The sequence below is a fragment of the Protopterus annectens genome, chromosome 8.part0, assembly GCF_019279795.1.
Source record: "Protopterus annectens isolate FY-2018-M chromosome 8.part0, PAN1.0, whole genome shotgun sequence".
Taxonomy (NCBI): Eukaryota; Metazoa; Chordata; order Ceratodontiformes; family Protopteridae; genus Protopterus; species Protopterus annectens.
The window spans coordinates 179,292,954-179,316,224 of record NC_056741.1 but is presented as its reverse complement, the minus strand read 5'-3'; the positions used below and the strand labels follow the sequence as shown (position 1 = coordinate 179,316,224).

General features: G+C 37.0%; 1 protein-coding gene across 1 annotated transcript in view; it reads left to right on the top strand.

Annotated features, from left to right (window-relative positions):
• Positions 1 to 23,271, top strand: part of LOC122808694 (low affinity immunoglobulin epsilon Fc receptor-like) — a 565,014-nt gene that overhangs the window by 297,782 nt on the left and 243,961 nt on the right. Inside the window, exon 5 of the mRNA XM_044079682.1 lies at positions 15,014 to 15,166. Within this exon, the coding sequence (XP_043935617.1) occupies positions 15,014 to 15,166 (153 nt within the window). The remainder of the gene's footprint in view (positions 1 to 15,013; positions 15,167 to 23,271) is intronic.

The following is a 23,271-nucleotide window of genomic DNA, read 5'->3' as shown; positions in this document are numbered from 1 at the left end:
AGAACAGTTTGGGGCAGCACAGTTAAGATCCCTTGTAGTTTGCCTGCAAAATAAACATCTGCATGCTTGTTACAGAGTTGCATAGTACTGAACAGAAGTAATGCAATACAAGCCTCCATAATATCAAACTAAATGCAATTCCCAATCCCCTCCCCTAAGAACTGTTTTATGCTCACAGGTAAGAAGTGCATATTATTAGTAGTCTAAGTAGCACTGCAGTGCTACAGATATGTTTTCCTGTTGGCTTTATGCAGATCAAATGCTGACAGAACATTTAGTTCTTAAGTACTTTAATGCTCTATTTCCACCTTCCACCCACCAAACACACCATAGCTTTCAGTGTATGAAGAATAAAAATCATAGCTCTGGCCTTCAAAAATCACAGCAAAGGGTCAGAAGGTCTTTATATATATGACCCTATATAGTTAATGGCAGTGAACCATTGCATAGGCTTAGATTCTATATTTCATAAAGTATGTTCTCATAAACACGTCTGACTTTATGAGTAACTTTGTAAAGATAGGAAGTTGTTGTTGTATCTTTCGGCTTTTCCCGGTTAGGGGTTGCCACAGCAGAACTCCGGTCCACTAATGATTGGCAGTAGATTTTTACATACCGAGTTGCCAGCCCTAATGTACAACCTTCAACGAAGGTACGCCCATTCGCGCATGTCTCCACACAGAAGATGCTTTAGCTGATAATCGAACAGGACACCACAGCACCACCACTGCAGTTAAAGATAGGAAGTACAAGCATAAATCAAAGGGTGAAAATCATAGTACAATGCCTAAATAATTGCAGATGAGAGGTATGAAACATGCCTGCAAATGTGAGTGGCTAGCACTAGCAATCCAGAATTTAGTTATGCTATAATATTTTTGTATATCTCATAAAGGTAAAGCATGCAATATGTGAGAGAAGAAAGTGCTTCAGTGGAATATTACACTGCCCCCTTCTGGTTCTGTAAGGAACAAAGTAGAAAAAGACAATGTGAAGTGTCTCTGGTAACATATAGCAGCGTATCTTACAAGTCAGATATTGCCAGGATATATTTAATTATGTCAACAAAGAAGGTGGACTGTGATGAAATTAATACATGTCAGCCATCACCAGCAGACAAGAAAATAAGTTACAATAATACATATGAAATTCAGTAGAAGACATGTTACATCTGTGTAGACAGTGACATCAAAAGAATGCAGAAATGTAGCAAACGGGGCAAAAGACAGTGGCATATATAACAGTCAGTGCATACAAATAACTATATACTCAGACAGAACAAAAAAAATAGTAATACAGAGATCCATCTGATAAAGCAGCAATTGATTTTAAACATTTAAACATTATGGGCATACAGTGTTTCTTAGACACACAGTGCAGTTTCACACACACACACACACACACACACACACACACACACACACACACACACACACACACACACACACACACACACACACACACACACACACACACACACACACACACACACACACACACACACACACACACACACACACACACGTGCTCATTAAAGATGGTCAAAAGAATTAAGATGTCCTCAAATAATCATTGTTTTCAATCTCCTCAAATATATCACTTCTCTGCTACACCATTTCTCTGCTCCTGGAATTTCACCTTAAATACATTGCTAAAGTGTACCATGTGCGTCTCACTTCCCAGTTGTCAAATGCAAGATAATCTCAAATATCCTGCTTCTCTTTTCTAGGAAGTCAAATGTGGCAAACAGAAAGAAAAGTTCTGGAAAAAAAAAGAAATAGAATGGATCGATTGGATAACTGGGATTTAAACAGGAAGTCAATTGCTGAAAAGAAAAACTGACTGGAGTGAGCGAGAATCGAGGCTTAAATAGAAAGTCAAGTGCTAAAAAAAACAGACTACAGTTACTGGGCAATTGAGGTTTTCTTCCTTTTATTTTAAAGGCAAGGCTGGGCCCCCAGCCAGCACCAGGCCCTAGGAAGCTGCCTAGTTCACATTGTGACAGATCTAGCATTGATACTACTGCACAAGAGTAAATCCTTCACAGTTAATGTTTAGAAGCAAATAAGGGCTATGCTGCAATCCAAACATGAACCAACTATATATATATATATATATATATATATATATATATGGGTCTACTTCATATTACCTAAATTTCATTTGACTGAAATTCATTTTACTGAGACCAAATAATGAAAGTTCAAAAAAACACCAGGATCGCACTACAGTGGGGAAAAGGACATATACCTTTTACTCTGTGTCAGTGTTATGAGTTTCAGTCAAATGAGTTTTCAGTCTTTTGAACTTTCAGTGTTTTGGTCTCAGTCAAATGAATAGGTCATATGAAGTAGATCCATATATGTATATATATATATATATATATATATATATATATATATATATATGTATGTGTGTGTGTGTGTGTGTATATATATATATATAAATATATGTGTGTATATATATATATATATATATATATATATATATATATATATATATGGTTCTACCTGACATAGTCGAAACCACACAACACCGACAACCACATCACCGACACCACATATTCGACAGTCCATAAACACGAAACCACACATAACCGACAACGAAATAACCGACGGTACACAAACACGAAACCCCATACACTGCACACACCACAATAACAATTAAAACAAAACACATCCCCATTCCACAAACCACACACACAACACAAGCACACCAAAATCCTTACAAGCCCACACTAAACCTTACCCTAACCCTAAGGTCCGTCACTATCGTGACACTTACCTACCCGCCCCTAACCCTAACTCACTTAACCCGCCCTATCGCTCCCTAACCCTAACTCACTTAACCCACCCCTATCGCTCCCTAACCCTAACTCACTTAACCCACCCCTATCGCTCCCTAACCCTAACTCACTTAACCCACCCCTATCGCTCCCTAACCCTAACTCACTTAACCCACCCCTATCCCCACATACCGTCAATCTCCACACTTACCTGCCTCGCACCCTAACGTCCGTCACTAGATACTCACACAGCCTTTCCCCATGTCGGCATCCTCGGCGTTGGTGTTGTCATCCGTCGTGTCGGTCTTCTGCATTGTCGATGTTCTGCCACTCGCGATTCGCGTCGGTCTTCTTCACTTTCGATCTTCTGGAGTCCGATTCCGATGTCGGTCTTCTGCTGTCGAAGTCAGGTAGAACCATATATATATATATATATATTATATATATATATATATATACATATATATATATATATATATATATATATATATATATATGTGGATCTATTTCATATCATTGCATACCAAATCAGCAAACCACAGAACATCAAGACCAAAATGTGTAACTATCTAATCAATGAAACTTCACATTCCCAAAAGTTCACAACATTGAAATACTACTATGCATACGCCAACTTAAACACTTACAAATGTTACAAAACAATTAAAAATAACCACTATGGGGATTACTATACACTTTACACCTCCTGAAACTTTATATATATATATATATATATATATATATATATATATATATATATGTATATATATATATATATATATATATATGCGTAGAAACCAAGGTACCCAAAAGGAACAGAATGAGTCCGTGAACAATAACGTATTCACAAAACGTCAAACCCAACTCTCAAGGACAGCTCTCAAAGACAGTGCTTGTCGGAGATAGAGTACCAAACGTAGCGTTTTCACAAAACTTCAAACAAAGCTCTCAAAAGACAATGCTTGTCAAAGATAAAGTACCAAACGTTGCTAAACATCCAGATATAGCCGTTCAAGCAAAGCAACAGCAGTCGTTAGTACCTCAGTGATGATACAGGAACGCTTGCTGCAAAATCAATCCTCTCTCTATCACAACGTTCTTGAATGAACGACCAGCCACTTGATTAGCAAAATAGCTCCACTTTTCAGAAAGTAAACCATTCGGTCCAAAAATTAAAGTAAAAATAAAATCCTTTATTACAGTTAGCGCTTTCACGGCGTATGAACACCGCTTCCTCAGACAAACACTTTTTGGCGCTCAATTGACGGTTTAAATAGTCAGACCAATCACTGCGCCAACATTAATTAAAACACATATAGCAACCCTTATAATGGAAACTAAACATAATCAATTAAACTCATATAGCAACAGTTATTATCCACATTGATTATATCACAAAAATCCTAGGAGCAATACAACATTAAAGTAATGCAAAATACGGTTAAAATGTGCAATAAAACAATGATAGAAGTCAATCTTCCTAATGCTAACCAATGCTGACAATAAGTTAATTCTAATTTAAATTTGTATAGCTCATGTTGTACTAAGTGTGTAATTTCATCCGCCAACAGAAGGTGGCGATGTAAATGTGCTGGCAAATCAAAGCTCAAATTTAAGAAATCACAAACGTATCAAAAATTATAAACAATCAAATATCCTGAGATATTACATTATTGTAAAAAATGGTATCTATACAATATTGTTGCAATACTCAATATAAAATGCAACATGTTGATCAAAGCATACAAACATATCCACATTAATCCAAAACATGATCGCATCTGTCTACACAAGATGTTTGAGCATCGTGTATATGTACTAACATCTACAGAATACTATGAAAAAGTATATAAAAATGAACAAAAATAACAACTGAATGTCTAAACATGTCACTGTATCCGCCAACAAAGGTGGCGACATAAACATGCTGGTATTGAAAATCTAAGAATTCACAACTATAACACAAGTGTAAACAACTAAACATTCTGTAGTAATGCAATATTGTGTAGTGATATGAACATGATAATCTTGCCATACTGGTTTAAAATGCAATGTATTAATGAAAACATATGTATCCAATAATCCAAAACTTAAACGCCTGCATATATATACAGAATATGATGAATATTATGTATATATACTGGCGTCTATAAAATGCTATAAAAATAATCAATATGATCATTATGGTGAAAATGTGACAAAAAATGTGCATGTATGAAAATATAAGTGTGAAAAGGTAAAAATAATAAAGAAGAAAAAATATTAAAGAATATTAAAGAAGAAAAGAGAGGAAAAAATAAAATGAATAAAAATGTATAAAATGTGTATAAAATATATGGAATATAAAATGTGTGTTAGATGAATCTCCCAAAATATACAACCTAACAGTTGAAGGAAATGGTGGAAAATGTAGACATATCTCCTAAAAACTCATAAATGTGGTATGAAAACACTGGTACTAATTTACCTAAGTGTTCTACCTACAAGGTGGGGTTTAATGGATAATACTCCATTCAATCCTCTGCCCCTATGGGCTCCCAGTCTACATATCCATCTGAGTTCAGCCTCTTCTGTCAAATTCACTAAATCGCCCATTCTATTCCCTGGTTGAATGACCTGCAATACTTGGAATAAAAACTTATGATCATCACCTTCATGTAGAGTATGTTTAGCTAGAGCACTACACTCCTGTAATCTATTCAGACAGTAATTGTGATCTCGAATACGCTCCCTCAAGGACCTGTTCGTTTTGCCTACATAGAACGAGAAACATCTGGTGCATGAAGCCACATACACAACATTCCTGGTGGTACAGTCACTATCATAGTTGATAGTCCACAGATGCCTTGTCTCTGGATGCCTGAAATAGTGAGACTCATCTATGTGGCTACATTGTTGGCAACTACCACATTTTCTCGTTCTTTCAAAACCAGATCTTGGTGTGGCCATATGAGACCTGCACAGATGTTTTTTAAGATTATTCATGTTACTAAAGGTAAATGATGGTTTCTGACCTACCAACGCAGCTATTTTGTCGTCTGCTGTTAATACATTCCAATTTGCCCTTATCACTTCTTGGGCAATATCAAGTTTGCCTCCAAAGGGTAATACAATGTTAATGAAAGGGTTATCTGGTTTTGTCCTATTATTAATACTGTTATGCTGAGAGTCAGAAAAATAAGGTACTGCTCTCGTTTGTCTAACATGATCCATCTCTTTATATATGCCATCTATTTCAATCTTAGAATATCCCCTGGTTAGCAGACCTTCCCGTAGCTCATTCAAACCCGTGGTGTAATCTGTGGGCTGCGTGGATAAACGAGAGATACGCATGGCCTGACCTTTGATGATGTTATTAAAAACATGCGAAGAATGCATGCTTTCCCTATGTAGGAAAGCCGGTCTATAACACAATTTACGATGGATCTTAGTATTAATCCCATTAGTGGTCTTAAAAACAGTGACATCCAAATAGTCAATCTCTGTGTGTGAGAAGTTCATCGTAAATTTTAAATATGTACTGTATGTATTGATCAAATGAAAGAACTCATGCAGAGTATTAAGGGAACCCTTCCACAAAAAGAAAAGGTCATCCACAAATCTTTTATAAAATAAGATATCTGGATGGTCGACAAAATGTGCTTCTTCAAAGGTCGCCATGACAATATTAGCATAGCTGTTAGCACAGCTAGTGCCCATGGCGACCCCTTTATTCTGTTTATAACAATTGTCTCGATAGATAAAGACATTATTATCAAGAACCATTTCCATTAATAGAGATATGAATTCTATCTTTTTTGATGTATACCCAGAATGCCTATGCAAGAATCTTTGCAATGCATATATACCTTCATCATTGGGTATGGACGTAAACAAAGAAACTACGTCCATAGTTACAAAGAGACAGCTGTGTATATCAACTGAGTCAATAGTTTTAATACATAAATAGAGTTCCCTCAGAAATTGCTCAGTATCTTGTATAATATAATCTGAGGACTTTACAAAAGCTTTTAATTCATTATCTAAAAATATGGATATTGGTTCTGTCAACCAACCAGAACCCGCTACGATAGGTCGTAGTGCAGGTGATGTAGCGTTCTTATGTATTTTGGGAAGACCTGATATGGTCGGGATTAAAGGAATGTCTACTGTCATAAATTTGAATAAATCATCATTCATAAAACCTGATGCTTTACATTCTACAAGGTTCCTATCAATGCATCCTTTCATATCATGCACTATATCAAAAGAGACTCTCTGGTAGGCATCATCATTCAACAAAAATAACATTTGATTATGGTAGTAACAAGTGTCCAGGACGACGACAGGGCCACCCTTATCGGCAGGGCGTATTGTTATACTGTCATTGTTCTTAAGTTTGTGTAGTGCTTCAACCTGTAATTTAGTCAAGTTATTGCTGTGAGCACATCTGCTGGTATTAAACCAATTATAAAGATCTTTCTCCACGGCCTGCACAAAAATGTCAGCATTGGGACACATGGGTGGCATATAAGAACTCTTTCGCTTGATTGCATTAGTAGTCTGTTTGTTGTTATCATCAAAGAACAGTTTCAAGCATACATTTCACAAACAGTCTAATAGCTATAACAATCTGACTTATATCTAAATTCGAAAAAGGAATAAAAGACATACCCTTATTCAATACCTGTAACTCAGGCCCAGAAAGGGAATATTTAGAGATATTATACACTAAAGAATTTAGTTCCAAAACTTTTGCAGTGTCTGTTGTTGGACTAATGGGAGGTCTTTCTTCTTGGCTCCTCTGTTGACATCGCTCTCGATAGAGCGTTTCCGATGAAGTCGAATGGGAAAAGGAGCATCGATAGGGTTATGCAACTCTACCCTATCGAGTTGAATTTTCCTCCTAACCACCCCAGCCAAGCTGGTATTCACTGATGATAGAGAAGATGAAGAGGCCTGACCCACAGGTGCTGGAAGGCCATCCACTATCTCACAAGGAGTGGTATATACCGACGGCACATTGCTGTCCACAGGTGAATTAATGGTATTCGAGTGAATCCCACAGGCTTCATCTTGACCAAGTGGAGTGATGTCCGTCACAGCAACTCCTGGGATTGATTCATTCATAGGCTGAGTAATGTCTATAAGGTGTGACCCTGAATTGGAATGAGTGTTCGTATTTGATGTTCCTCTGTTCATGGGTTGAACATCTCTGTTAGTCACCTGATGTCTCTCCCTAGGATTTATGTTGTGTTGTGGACCCATGGGATATGTATCGCCATCGACAACCCCAGCACGTGGCCATACAAACACATGTTGTTCAGCAAAATCTCTTAAATCTCGACTGATCTTTTTCTTTTTGTTATTTAGTAAGCCAGTTTCATAACGACTCACACGATCTAGGAGGTCATACATGAACAGTTCAGTGGATGCTTCACCATTTAAGTTATTAAGTTTCTCCTGGTCATTTATTATGGTGGTTTTACATTCCAATTCTAACGGGAGAAAGAAATCTATTAATAACTGGATGTATGCTCGACTCGCATTAAGGTTAATCTGCTGCCACTTTTGTAAAAGCAGTGGGTAGGTATTACCATATGTAGGCATGTTGAGTATGCGTAAGCCCCGAGGCACAATGCCCTTACTCAAACATGCCTCCATATGATACCTCTGTGCCTGAAACCTTTTAAATTTATATAGATTGTTCTCTATATTTCTCTGAAGAGTTTTGATCAAAGCTTGATCAGCTAAGTCAGATGATGGAACGTCCATTGCTGTCTCACCTTCAAAATAAACCAGAGGATTTTCTGTATCATTCATTAATTCCCTTAATCGAGAAAGGGAATGATTTGGTTTCTCATTCCCCAAGTTGATTTTATCTGCTCCTTCCATAGTATGAATAAAACAAAATCTCCCCAAAGTGACGAAAAATACGTAGAAACCAAAATACCCAAAAGGAACAGAATAAGTCCGTGAACAGTAACGTTTTCACAAAGCGTCAAACCCAACTCTCAAGGACAGCTCTCAAAGACAGTGCTTGTTGGAGATAGAGTACCAAACGTAGCGTTTTCACAAAACGTCAAACCCAGCTCTCAAAAAACAATGCTTGCCAAAGATAAAGTACCAAACGTTGCTAAACATCCAGATATGGCCGTTCAAGCAAAACAACAGCAGTCGTTAGTACCTCAGTGATGATACAGGAACGCTTGCTGCAAAATCAATCCTCTCTCTATCACAACGTTCTTGAATGAACGAGCAGCCACTTGATTAGCAAAATAGCTCCACTTTTCAGAAAGTAAACCATTCGGTCCAAAAATTAAATAAAAATAAAATCCTTTATTACAGTTAGCGCTTTCACGGCGTATGAACACCGCTTCCTCAGACAAACAGTTTTTGGCGCTCAATTGACGGTTTAAATAATCAGACCAATCACTGCGCCAACATAATTTAAGACACATATAGCAACCCTTAAAATGAAATCTAAACATAATTAATTAAACTCATATAACAACAGTTATTATCCACAATAATTATATCGCAAAAATCCTAGGAGCAGTACAACATTAAAGTAATGCAAAATACGGTTAAAATGTGCAATAAAACAATGATAGAAGTCAATCTTCCTAATGCTAACCAATGCTGACAATAAGTTAATTCTAATTTAAATTTGTATAGCTCATGTTGTACTAAGTGTGTAATTTCATCCGCTGCGTAGATAAACGAGAGATACGCATGGCCTGACCTTTGATGATGTTATTGAAGACATGCGAAGAGTGCATGCTTTCCCTATGTAGGAAGGCCGGTCTATAACACAATTTACGGTGGATCTTAGTATTGATCCCATTAGTGGTCTTAAAAACAGTGACATCCAAATAGTCAATCTCTGTATGTGAAAAGTTCATCGTAAATTTTAAATATGTACTGTATGTATTGTCTATAAGGTGTGACCCTGAATTAGAATGAGTGTTCATATTTGATGTTTCTCTATTCATAGGTTGAACATCTCTGTTAGTCACCGGATATCTCCCCCTAGGATTAATGTTGCGACATTCAGTTGTTATTTTTGTTCATTTTTATATACTTTTTCACAGTATTCTGTAGATGTTAGTATATATACACGATGTTCAAACATCTTGTGTAGACAGATGCGATCATGTTTTGGATTAATGTGGATATGTTTGTATGCTTTGATCAACATATTGCATTTTATATTGAGTATTGCAATAATATCATATAGATACCATTTTCTACAATAATGTAATATCGTAGGATATTTTATTGTTTATAATTTTTGATATATTTGTGACTTCTTAGATTTTTAATGCTAGCATGTTTATGTCGCCACCTTTTGTTGGCGGATGAAATTACACGCTTAGTCTAACATGAGCTATACAAATTCAAATTAGAATTAAGTTATTGTTAGCTTTGGTTAGCATTAGGAAGATTAACTTTTATTATTGTTTTATTGCACATTTTTATCGTATTTTTTGTTACTTTAATGTTGGATTGTTCCTAGGATTTTCGTGATATAATCAATGTGGACAATAACTGTTGTTATATGAGTTTAATTAATTATGTTTAGATTTCATTTTAAGGGTTGCTATATGTGTCTTAAATTATGTTGGCGCAGTGATTGGTCTGATTATTTAAACCGTCAATTGAGCGCCAAAAACTGTTTGTCTGAGGAAGCGGTGTTCATACGCCGTGAAAGCGCTAACTGTAATAAAGGATTTTATTTTTATTTAATTTTTGGACCGAATGGTTTACTTTCTGAAAAGTGGAGCTATTTTGCTAATCAAGTGGCTGCTCGTTCATTCAAGAACATTATGATAGAGAGACGATTGATTTTGCAGCAAGCGTTCCTGTATCATCACTGAGGTACTAACGACTGCTGTTGCTTTGCTTGAACGGCTATATCTGGATGTTTAGCAACGTTTGGTACTTTATCTTTGACAAGCATTGTTTTTGAGAGCTGGGTTTGACGTTTTGTGAAAACGCTACGTTTGGTACTCTATCTCCGACAAGCACTGTCTTTGAGAGTTGGGTTTGACGTTCTGTGAATACGTTATTGTTCACGGACTCATTCTGTTCCTTTTGGGTACCTTGGTTTCTACGCATTTTTCATCACTTTGGGGAGATTTTGTTTCATATATATATATATATATATATATATATATATATATATATATATATATATATATATATATATATATATATATATATATATATATATATAGATATATATAGATATATATGGGTCTACTTCTTTTGACCTAACTTTCATTTGCCCGACACTCATTTTCCTGACCCCATTTGACTGAAACTTCATTTGCCCGACACTTCATTTGCCCAACACTTCAGTTGACCGACAAGTATTATTAGCAAGAAAATGGAATATGCCCCCTTCCCCACTGTAGTGCGACCCTGGAGTTAGAATATTTAGTTGGGGGGGTGTGGGGGGCACAACATCAAAAGTTAACAATATCATATGAAATGAAGTGTCGGGCAAATGAAATTTCAGTCATTTGGTCTCGGGCAAATGGGTGTCGGGCAAATGGGAGTTAGTATATATATATATATATATATATATATATATATATATATATATATCCAGAAAAATAGGTCTGGACCTCTTGGGTTTTCGATCCTGAGTGATGCCTGCCTGGAGGGAAGGAATAACCAATTTTACAAAGCCTTTCACTCTTGATCCTAAACGGTGAACAGATTTCTACGTGTAGTCGGTGGTGGAGCTAGCTCTAACAAGAGCTGTTTTAGCCCTGTGGGCAGCTGGAGCTCTATATAGAGCTGTTACAGATCTCTATGAGCTCTGAGAAGAGCTGTTTTGTGTTTAGAATGCCCTTTCGGCAGAATCACGGTAGTTCTAAAAAGAACTGTTTTGTTTGGTTCACCGAAGCTGTGTCTGTGCCTCCGGCTGGTATTACTGAAGCTGATACAGATTTCTGTGAGCTCTGAGAAGGGCCGATTTGTGTTTTGAATGCCCGTTCAGGTGTTGGTGGTAGCTCTAATAAGAACTTTTTTGTTTTATTCTTCAATGTGTCTCTGGTTGCTCTTATCAGAGCTTTTGCAGATCTCTGTGAGCTCTGAGAAGGGCTGTTTGGTGTACTGTGAGCTCTGAGAAGAGCTGTTTGGTGTAAGGTGTAGATCCACGTGAGCTCTGAAAAGAGCTGTTTTGTGTATGGACACAATGGGCTCTGGGAAGAGCTGCTGTTGTGTCCTTCGGTGTTCCGCGGTGGTGTCGATCTCCGTTGTCCTTCTTCTTGAACAGATCTTCGGTTCTTTTGCTATGTGTGAGTCCTAAAAAGGACTATTTGTGCGCACATCTCAAGGATGTTTTACTATATTACTGAAAATAGATGCATTTTCTTGATTACACGTTTATTGTTTCTTTTGAATTTGTGACACCAAATGTATTGCATAAAATTCTTAAAACTAAGAAAACAGTTATTCTATATTAAAAGAGATTTGGCTCTTAGAATGACTTGGAAATGATAACATTGCCATGTAAGGTAAAGAAATACCTATGGAATCAACTGTCTTATTGTTGAATAACCCATCTTATCTCAGTGACTGTTATCACTGCTATAATGCAATTTACTGATATTTCTGAAAATAATCAAGCACTGAAAACCTTCGATGATATTATGACAAATGTGGATTTTGAATATACGAGTTTAAATATTTGGGATCAACAGTTCAGAGTAATGGTGAGTGTGGAAGAGAGGTGAAGAAGAGAGTACAGGCAGGGTGGAGTGGATGAAGAAGAGTGGCAGGAATGATTTGTGACAGACGGATACCAGTAAGAGTGAAAGGGAAGGTCTACAAGAGGGCAATGAGATCAGCTATGTTATATGTGTTGGAGACGGTGGTACTGACAAAAAGGCAGGAGTCAGTTCTGGAAGTGGCAGAGTTAAATATAAGTTTTGCAATGGGTGTGACTAGGATGGACAGGATTAGGAATCGGTATATTAGAGGGTCAGCTCAGGTTGGACAGTTTGGAGACAAAGCAAGAGAGGCGAGATTGTGTTGGTTTGGACATGTGCTTAGTAGGGAAGATGGATATATTGGTAAAAGGATGCTAAGGATGGCACTGCCAGGTAAGAGGAAAAGAGGAAGGCCTAAGATAAGGTTTATGGATATTGTGAAAGAGGACATGCAGGTGGTTGGTGTGACACAGCAAGATGTAGAGGACAGGAAGAAATGGAAACAGATGATCTCCTGTGGCAACCCCTCACAGGAACAGCCAAAAGAAGAAGGAGTAGATTTTGAATATATTCGATATTTGGAACTGTTTTTACAACTTTAGCATAAGACACTCATCAGATATCATGTACTATGATGTATCCTCTATTAAAATATATTTATATTATTATAATTAAAACTGCCCTTGTTGTGCTCTGTTTAAATAGGGACATCTTGCATTTAGAAGGCCATGAGTCTGAGTAATGATAACATGTTAGGAGTATTTTGAGAGTACAGGATTTACATGATTGAATTGACTTTCACCAGAATATGAACAGAATATTATCACTTCAAACGTATCAATATAGCAAATACTTTTATAGTTAAATTATTATGTAAATCATGAGAATGACAATAGGATAAGGGTACAACTTCCTCTAGTGTGTCTGTACACTGTGATTCAGCAAATAAAACTGACATATACCACAATTTGTGGTTATGCAATCAAGTGGAATTTCTGTGTTATGACCTGTTTAGTTGGTCAAATAACTTGGTACCTTATGACCATCATAATTCCACTCCATTTTGGACACTGAATATTAATCTGAGATGTTGTATTTTGGACACTATTTGCAAAGATTTGTTACTTGGAGATCAAAGAATCAATTCATATAGTTCTTTCTAATACCATTTAGTACTATGTCTTTGTGAGTCAAAAGTATAAAATGGAATTATTAGTACATAAGCAAAATAAAAAAAGAAAACCACAAATTCTAAGGACTTATATTAAAATGGATTCCCACATATAACAAAAATTAAGACGGGACTATGGCTATGTACAGTTAACTGGCTTCATTTTGCTGTTCTTAGCTAATTTGCCTCAAATTCCACTTGAAGAACAACATGACTATAATCAAGTCACTTGATCAGACAGTGCTCTAGTGTTGTCCCTGGGAAGGGACACTAGTGTCCAGTGAGCTTATCCTGATAACAAATACAAATGAAACTGCAATCTGTTGCTTTTGCAAACATAGCTTTAACATCAAGCTCTATGTCATTCTGTTAATTTTCACTTATATCACCCAACATGAATGCATATGAATAAAGTGTAGTTCATTTTAAAGGAATTCATTTTGATATTTAAAAAGAAAGCTACATACCATTCCTCTTTTATGATTTACATATTATGAGAAATTGGTGCGACACAGTGCCGTAGAAGTTAATGTTGCTGCTTCCCACTGTTTGGCGTTCCAGTAAAGTTCTCAGATTGAGTTTCTTCTGTATGGAGCCCACATATCACGCCTCAGTCCTTATGAATATTTTATGTGTCTTGAGATTCCTTCACAGAACATGTAGACATATCATAGGTGAAATGCCAGTATTCTAAATTGCCCATAGATGTGTCGGCATGTGTGCTTTGAAGGTGTTCTTTATGATAGTGAATGTGTGGGTACATCTTGCAATCAGTTGTTACCCCCATTCAGTTTTAGTTCCATTGCCTCTCACCTAGTGATGTGGTCTGGCTCCTCATCAACCCTAGATTAGATTAAGCAGGTAATCAGAATAATGTATGAATGAACTCTTACATTAATTTAAGTCTGACATCATTCAATAGTTGTTCTTTCTTATTTTTCATTTTAAATTAGTGGGCATTTTTTATGCAGTAACAATGAGATTTCATTTTAAATATACAATCTTTGCTTGAAAAAGAAATATGGCATACAACTTGGACTTGCATAATGTTTTTAAAAATAAATGTAATACTATAATTTTACTAAAGAATGCATTACTCATAAGTACAGAATCCCACACTGTGTATATTAAGTAGCTGGGCTATTGCCTTCTGCTCCTACAGAATGGATGTGAAACATGGACTGATCATATTATGGATCCTGAACTTAACATGTAAAGCTGTTTACAACTAACTATATACCACACATTTTGTGTTGTGTATTACTTTATGGCCATGCATCACTGCTTACATAACATGATCTGAACCACATTTTTATTTATGTATGTATTTATTTATTTATTTTTACCTGCCAGAAGAACAACAGTCAAAAATGTCGAACATATTGTTTCAGCTTGCTGAAAAAGAAAAACAGTGCACGGGCCTTAAAACTATAAATGAAAATCTCAGAAAAGAACTAGCAGAAAAGAATACGCAATGGATTGGAAATATGAAATGTGTTTCACAAGGTAATATTTTCTCTGTTCTAAAAAAAGCCTGGAAATTGTGTTCTAATACTTATAGCAATTAATTCTGACTTTTTTGAAATTATACTGATTTACGGATAGCAAAAAGTATTGACAAATCTATTAACACATGGCTAAAACATTTTATTTATTTATTTATTTATCATACAATCACACTAGAGAAGTGTCTTCTTTCCATGGGAGACCTTAAGTGGTATTCATACTGACTAGGGGATATTTGTCAAGGGCAATGGTTATATTCCCATACTCCTTTTGCATAGGAGGTGACAGAAGGCTGTAACCTGAGTAAAGATGTAAGAGGATTATGAACGTAGTATGAAGGAGAACACTGTTGGAGAAATTGCAAATTTACAGTGTGCAGGTATGGTAGCAATCAAAATTAAGGTTGCGGTGTTGTTGAAAGGATCAAGGTGGATGAATCAGATGACGAGCTGTCAGTTTACTGGAGTTTTCTTGTAAACAGATGTATGCAGGAATTTCCTGATTTTGAAACAAGAATGCTTTTGGAAGTGGTTCTGTGACTCCTTGAGGTGATACTTAGAATTCAGAAAATGCAGCAGTCAGTCACAACAAAGAAATGAATGAAGTAACTGTTCAATAAAGGATTATAGAGTAGAATGATTTAATTATTTTTGGGTCTGAAGAAAAGCAGCAAATAATGAGTGCTGAGCAGAAACATTCATATGCTCAGGCTGTAGGCAGTGTTGGACCAAGGAATTACTTAACGCTGCAAGCTCCAAGAGAAAGGAGGACACTAGTTTTGAGAATATTCTAAAGAAAGGGAAATATTATAGACAGGTATATTGACAGCAGACTTTGCACTGCTGTACTTTCTGTGCACATGGGCATAGTTTATGTGTTGCCATCAGTCTCATATATACTTACACCTTTCATTATAATAGATCACTTCTTAATTCACACATCAATTGCAGATGCGTCAGACAGTATTCATTGCTATTATATATGGCAGATGCATGCAATATACATCTGTGTGTAGGGAATCCACTCATAGCAGTGCGTTGTTTGTAAGTGTTGTTTTCTATATGGCCAGCATGTCAGCCAGGGATGCTTTAGTCCAGTGTATCACATTTGTCGCGGTGAGCTCCCACATATCTTATCAGCCACATGAACTATTATTTGAGATGCATACCCACTGGGATTTGATAGTCCAGACTTTCCTTCAAGGTATTCTACTAGATGCATATATTATATGTCTTTCTGTGTTGCATCCAGTGAATACACAGCTTAGAGACAGCATTGATGGCATGGATTCGATTCTTGCAGATGTGGATTGTGGCATATTTGTCATGCAAACCTCTCGTGGCCAGGATTGCCCCTGATTTCAACTCCAGATTTAGTACTGCCCTCTTAATACCTCCAAGAAGTGGTTATTTTTGAGGAAGGAGTAGTGAATTCCCTTATAGAATACTGACAATCATTACAGTTGTACACATCTGCTCCTGTAAAACATGTATAATAAGTTACACTCATGTATTCTGTTAATGCCACAGATTAGTGGTCATAATATTTTAGAAGTCTGTCTGATTATGCCTATTTCTGTCTACATTTGTCCATGAACCTGCGGCTATGTGTACATGATTGGTTGAGAGGTGTGCTGACATGTCAGGCATATTGAAGCAAGTCATTTTGCAGATCTTCACAGTATGCACATACCCTGCATTGTATATACCATCCTTTTTAAATGTCCTCTGCAGTGAGCATGTCTGTGATCTTTATATCTCAACCATTCCTCTCCTTTGACATGTAACCTTGTGTGTCCGTTTATATATATATATATATATATATATATATATATATATATGTGTGTATATATATATATATATACATACATACATACATACATACACATTTATTTATTTATATATATATATATATATATATATATATATATATATATACATTATTTATTTATTAACATTTGTTGACCGGGAAAGTCCACTGGGTCAGAGAACCATTTTCAGTGGAGGCCCGGGGAGAAAACCTCCACAAGCAAAATACAAATGAAACAATAATTAAACATAATGAGACAATGTTACTGATATGACAGGAAAAAACATAGAATATATATACAACATTGAAGATATGACAGGTGAAACAATAAAACAAGAAGTTTACAATTAAATAGTAGTGTTACATCATTTCAATCTATGGTGAGATTCCAGTCTCCTATATATTAAGAATATGCTAATAAATGTGAAGACTGGGTTTTTGCTAAGATTTTGTCATTGTAGTATTTGGTGAAGTATATTGTTTAAGGAGGTTTGTTTTTGTTTTTAAGGCAGGTGCAGGATGGATTGTCTTGAAAGTTTTTAGGGCTGCCTTAAAAGTTTTTGGGTGATCAATCTGGGTTATTTCAGATGGAAGGTTATTCCATACCTTAGCTATGGTATGGGAGAACAGGCATTGTCCTGCTCTTTTGTTGGCTTTGGTTAATGTGAGTATCAGTTTACAGGAGGATCTTAGTGTTCTAGTGGGGGTGTATGTTTGTAGGATTGAGTTAAGGGCAGGGCAGTCATTTGGTTTAAAAATTAGTTTGTGGGCTAAGTTAAGTTGGGTGTATTGTAGAAGGTGAGAAAACTCTAGCCATCTTAGTTCAGTGAAGGCATGGCAGTGATGAGAGCGGTAAGGTTTTCCAAAGGCGAATTTGGCTATTTTGTTATAACATGATTGTAATTTATTACTAAGGGTTGTCTGCAGGTTAGTGAAAATGACACTACCATATAAAAGGGATGGGATGAGTAGGGTATTGGTTAGTTTTACTTTGGTATATTTATCAAGGAAGAGTTTGTGGCGGTATAGTTTACCCAGTTTGAAATGGGTTTTCTTGATAGCTGTTAGGATGTGTTGCTCGTATATGAGTTTATCATCTATTGTTATACCTAGCAATTTGGCTCTTTTCACTAGCTCAATTTCTGTGCTGTCCTTAGCCATGATTTTAAAGTCAATGTTGGTTGTTTTTGTTGAGAAAAGTAAAAGTTTAGCTTTTTTGGGGTTTAGCATCAATTGTGCATTAATAAGTCATGATTCGACAGAGGTAAAAGCTTGTTGTGTAAGTGTGAGTAGGTCTGAGAAAGATTTAGAGGTGGATATAAGTGTTGAATCATCAGCGTATTGGATGATATTCTGGATTGGGGGGGCTTTATGTAGGTCGTTGATGAAGAGAACAGTAGTGGTTCTAAAATGGATCCCTGTGGTACTCCTATATTGTTAGGATGGTACTGAGATTGTACATTTAACCATTTTACAGATTGTTCCCTGTTTTGTAGGTAGGAAGTAAACCAGCTGAGGGATTTTGGGGAGCAACCTAGTTTTGATAGCTGGTTTACTAGCTTAGTGTGCAACACTGTATCAAAGGCCTTAGATAGGTCTAATAGGATTACTGAGGTAGGATGGCCTGCATCCAAGGCTTTGTTGATAGATTCTGTGAAAGATAATAGGGCAGTAATGGTGCTATGGCCTGGCTGGAAACCATGTTGGGTAGGGGATAGAAGAGCACTATTTGAGAGGTGTTTAAGTAGTTGTGAGCGAATACATTTTTGCAAGATTTTAGATAGAGGAGAGAGTTTAGAGATAGCGTGGTAATTGGAATGATCATGGGAGTTTCCCCCTTTGTGCAGTGGGGTAATGATGGATTTTTTCCACTGGAGAGGAACAAAAGATTCATTGCAAGAGCAATTTATGAGAATGGTAACTGGAAATGCTATTGTGCTAGCTGCTTTTTGCAGATATTCTGGGGGGAAGGTTATCTGCAGAGAGAGAGCAATGTTTGAGTTGTTTTAGGGATTTCAGAATCAGAGAGGTGGGTACAGGTTGAATAGTGAAGAAGTTGTCTGGTTGTATAGTGGGGGTGTGTTCGTTGGGGTTGGGATGTATATGTTTGAGGTGGATGGGCAGTCTTTGAGTAGCTTTGGATGGTAGTGATGAAGTGGGTATTAAAGGCTTGGGAAATTTCTTGTGGGCTTTTTTCTGGTGCAGTGGATGGATTTTGGATGGTGCCTGGGTGAAATAGAGAGGAGACAGACATCCAAAAATGTTTGGGATTGTTATACGAGGTTGACAGTTTATCAGAGAAATAAGCTTTTTTATCTTGTATTACTAGCTTTTTTGATTTGTTTTGAAGTTGTTTGTAGTGGAGTTCATTTTGTTGTGTTCTGTCTCTCAGCGAAGTTTTCCAAGCTTTGTTTCTAAGAGACATAGTTTGTTTGGTTTGTCTTGTTAACCGGGGGGCCTGGTTAGCTTTGGTTCAATTGGTACGCATAGGAGATAGGCTATTTAAAGTATTTAAAAATAGTTTGTTAAAATAGTCAATAGCTTCATCCAAGGGGATTGTTTTTAATGGGTTCCAGTTTTGGGAGTTTAAAATATTTATAAACATTATCCTGGTTAAAGTGGGCAAGGTTTCTGGAGGTTTTGTAGGAGTGCATTTTGACTGCATGAGGGTGAGTTCTATGGGTAAATGCTGGAAGGTGGTCACTTAATGTGTTTGGTAGCATTCCTGAGTTGGAGTAATTGTGGGGTTGTGTTACGAGTATCCAGTCTAGGGTTGATTCAGAGTCTGTTGTTAAAGCATGAGTGGGGGTAGTGATGAGTTGTGTAAAACTGTGAAGGTTTATGCTGTTTACTGGAGAGGCGGAGTCTAAGTTTAGCCAATTAATATCGGTGTTTCCTAGTATTATAGTATATACATTATCATGTGTGATGATATAATAAACTCGCAAAGGAGGTTTAAAGAGCAGTGTGTACTATGCCATCTACATATGTTCTCAGTGTTATGCTACTGACTTGTCTAGAATGGTACATCCATTGACATATCCTATCTTGCGGACATTGCCATATTTAACATGCCCTCGTCCTCTTTCTTCATTACTATCATTCATGTTTCTGCCCATTTTCATCAGCAAACTTTCCCTATCTAGTGTATGTTTCACTGCATTTGCCCTTGCCCTTGCCATCCCCCCTTGATTAATTCATTCTGCAGATACCTTTTGTAGTGTACATTGCACTTAGTATACTTTTCCTTAATGTGTTAATACTGCTATTATTGCAGTATTTTCACCCTTGGTAGTCTTTCTTACTCTCTGTGCAATCTCACCAAGCAGGTTTGCTCATAAATAAACTCAAATGCTTCCTGTTTCAGTGCTCGTGCTTCTCTGCATGGTTTCCTAGTGGCAACACTGTTACCACAAAACCATGCTTGTACCTGTGTGAGCTTGATGAGCAGCATGACTATGCAATTAGCACTGTTGCTCATTGCACTAACACGTAAACTCTGTGTAGGCTCCGTGTGAAGCCTATATGGAGTTTATTGCATTCCTGGGTATGAGTGTTTAGTTGCTTAATTGATGCAATTTTTGGAGGATCATTCTTTGTTCTGTTTTCTCTTCCAAGTTCACGGAATATGATCATGCTCTTATTTTATTTTGCAGTTTTTCTTCTGGACTGTAACACTGTTTCTACCATTTATGCAATGTTCGTAGGTTCATAGGTACTTACTAAGCTATTGACGAATGAGAATCTTTAGCAGCTATGCCTCGCAATCCCATGAATTTTTTTCCCCTTGATATTTAAGTATAAACAACCAAGAGCTGACAAAACAGTTACATGACACTCTTATCCATAAAGAACAAGGGTATTCAACTTTGGCAAAATGTGCAGTTTTCCATCTGTTTATCCAGATTACATTTGAATAGAGTAATGGAAGTTCTTTGCCATACATGGGGAGGAAGATGATTCCAAAAATGTGGTATTCCCTGAGATACATGCATATCCCTCCAAAATGTTCTATATATATATATTAGAAGTAGATTAAGATCTCTTGAGCAGGTGACTATTCCACCAGTGGACGTGAGGTTGTGCAGTAGACATGACATGATAGGATCTGTTGAGGCACTGTGCCCTCAGTAGCCTGAATTATACTTACAAGAGGAACAAGGCTTTGAGATTGTCAGTGTACTTTTTATGATTTAGGCCCACTGGTTTTCTCAATGAAAAAGAATCATGGTCATTCAACTTGTGTTAAGTGATTGGACAAGTACATATCAATGGAGAAATTAAATTGCACTAAGTACCAAATACAGTGAAATGATCATGTCTATGGACTTAAACACCATAACCTTATTAATAAGCTGCACATGGTAAAATGACTTTCTTACACTAGTGGATTTAAAGTGATCAAAGGTCAGTTTATTGTCCACATAGTTTCCCAGGTCTCTAACTACTGAATTCATTTCCAGGAGTATGTTGTCACAGGGTATATCATGCTTGCCACAGAAGGTTATTACACGTTTTGGCATTTTGTTTTAGCCCATGTTTTCCATCTTTATGACTCCAGCTGTTTGCTTGGGAAAATCCCACTTTAGAGTATTTTGTGTTCTCTGGAGAGTTGAGGATGGCACCAAGTTTACAGTTATCTGTAAAATTAGTCAACCATAAAACACTAACATGAGCTTTGACTTTCAAGAACTAAATGCCAAAAAAGAGAGGCCTGAGGACTGAACCATCCAATACAACACCAGTGACACATACAGCCACCTACTCTAATTTCCTGGGTTTTATTTGTGAGACAGTTTGTTACCCAGTGAGTTACATAGGGATTAACATTTAGCTGGGGGAGTTTGTCAACAATGCTGGAGTGTGGGATGGTGTCAAATGGCTTTAGAAGGTCTAGGTTCAAAGGTTTATAGGTTAGTACAAGGAAAGCTGTCCTTGTGGGTCAATTTATGCCTAACTAATTTCCCTTTTGGTGACTAAATTAACTTATGCTATTTGATGGTCAAGTATCTTTAATCATCTCATGGCTGACCCTAGGGAAAGTAACTGAAATCATACAAGAGAAAATTTGAGGGACCCCAGCATGGAATAAAGCATTAAGGGGCTGCCTTTATCTATAGATAGTACAGGCAGTAGCCCTGGGGTAAATTTTCTACTACATAATCATATATGCTAGCTGTGCTCGAATATGGACTCAGATGTGTTTTGTTTTAAGTGATGGGGATTCTGTTCTAGAGTAGTGATATCCCCTGTGAGATATAACTATTCCTCCAAATCATGATGTTGGTAGTAAAAGTTTAGCTCACTTGATCAAGTACTCTGATGTCATCTGGCTTGTTGATGTAGGTCAATCACTATTAGGTTGGAAGATGTCTTGTATGTCAGTTAGAGGTCACGTCTTAGCAGTCTGTATGATGCCTAGTAAACTATCAGGGTTTTGAGGTGTTCCACTTTGGACACATTGTTTAGGGCTTGTATCCTTTTAGTAAGGTATCTGTAGGAGCTCTAGTGCATGCAGCTACATGGAACAGGGGGCATTATACTGAATGATTAGCTTAATGAGGGCTCAGTAAAGGGAGAGGATGACATCTTCAGGTCTAGTTACAATCCCTTTGTTCATAAGCTGTGCAATATGGAAGGACTTTTCTTATGACAGTAGACACATCTTGATCAAATTTTAGGTCACAGTCCAAATAAATTCCCAAATATCAAACAACTGGGTCAACTCTCAGGAGCATCTTGTCAATGTGGTAGTTCCCTGGGGAAGATGACTTCCCAAAGGATATGATAATGCATTTTTTAGCATTTAGTTTCAATCCATTATTCTGGAATTAGTTATTTGTTTGGGACAAACTTCCTGCAGGATGATCAAATCATTTATAGATTCAAAGACTAATCTTAGGTTTCAGTCATCTGCAAACCTAGTCAGCCAGAGCCCTTTAGTACTGACTTTTACTTCAGAGAGGTATATTCCAAAAAGGAGAGATCCCCGAGAGAAACCCTTGAGGGGGGACTCCACTGGTGACTGGACTATTTCTGGCAGTAGAAACCCCTTCTTCTTCTTCTGCATCCCTTGTCTGAGTCAGTTGGCAATCCAGCAGGTGAATAACTGGTGGATTCTCAGTTTATTTACTTTTACACTATACCTGAGTGGGGCATTGTGTTAAAAGACTTAGTCAGGTTGATGTATGCAAGGTGTACTGTTTTACCTTCATCCATTCTCCAAGCTGAATAAGCATGCCCTTCCCTTGATGAATCCAAATGGGTTCGGGTCCAGTGTTTGGAAGTCCACTATG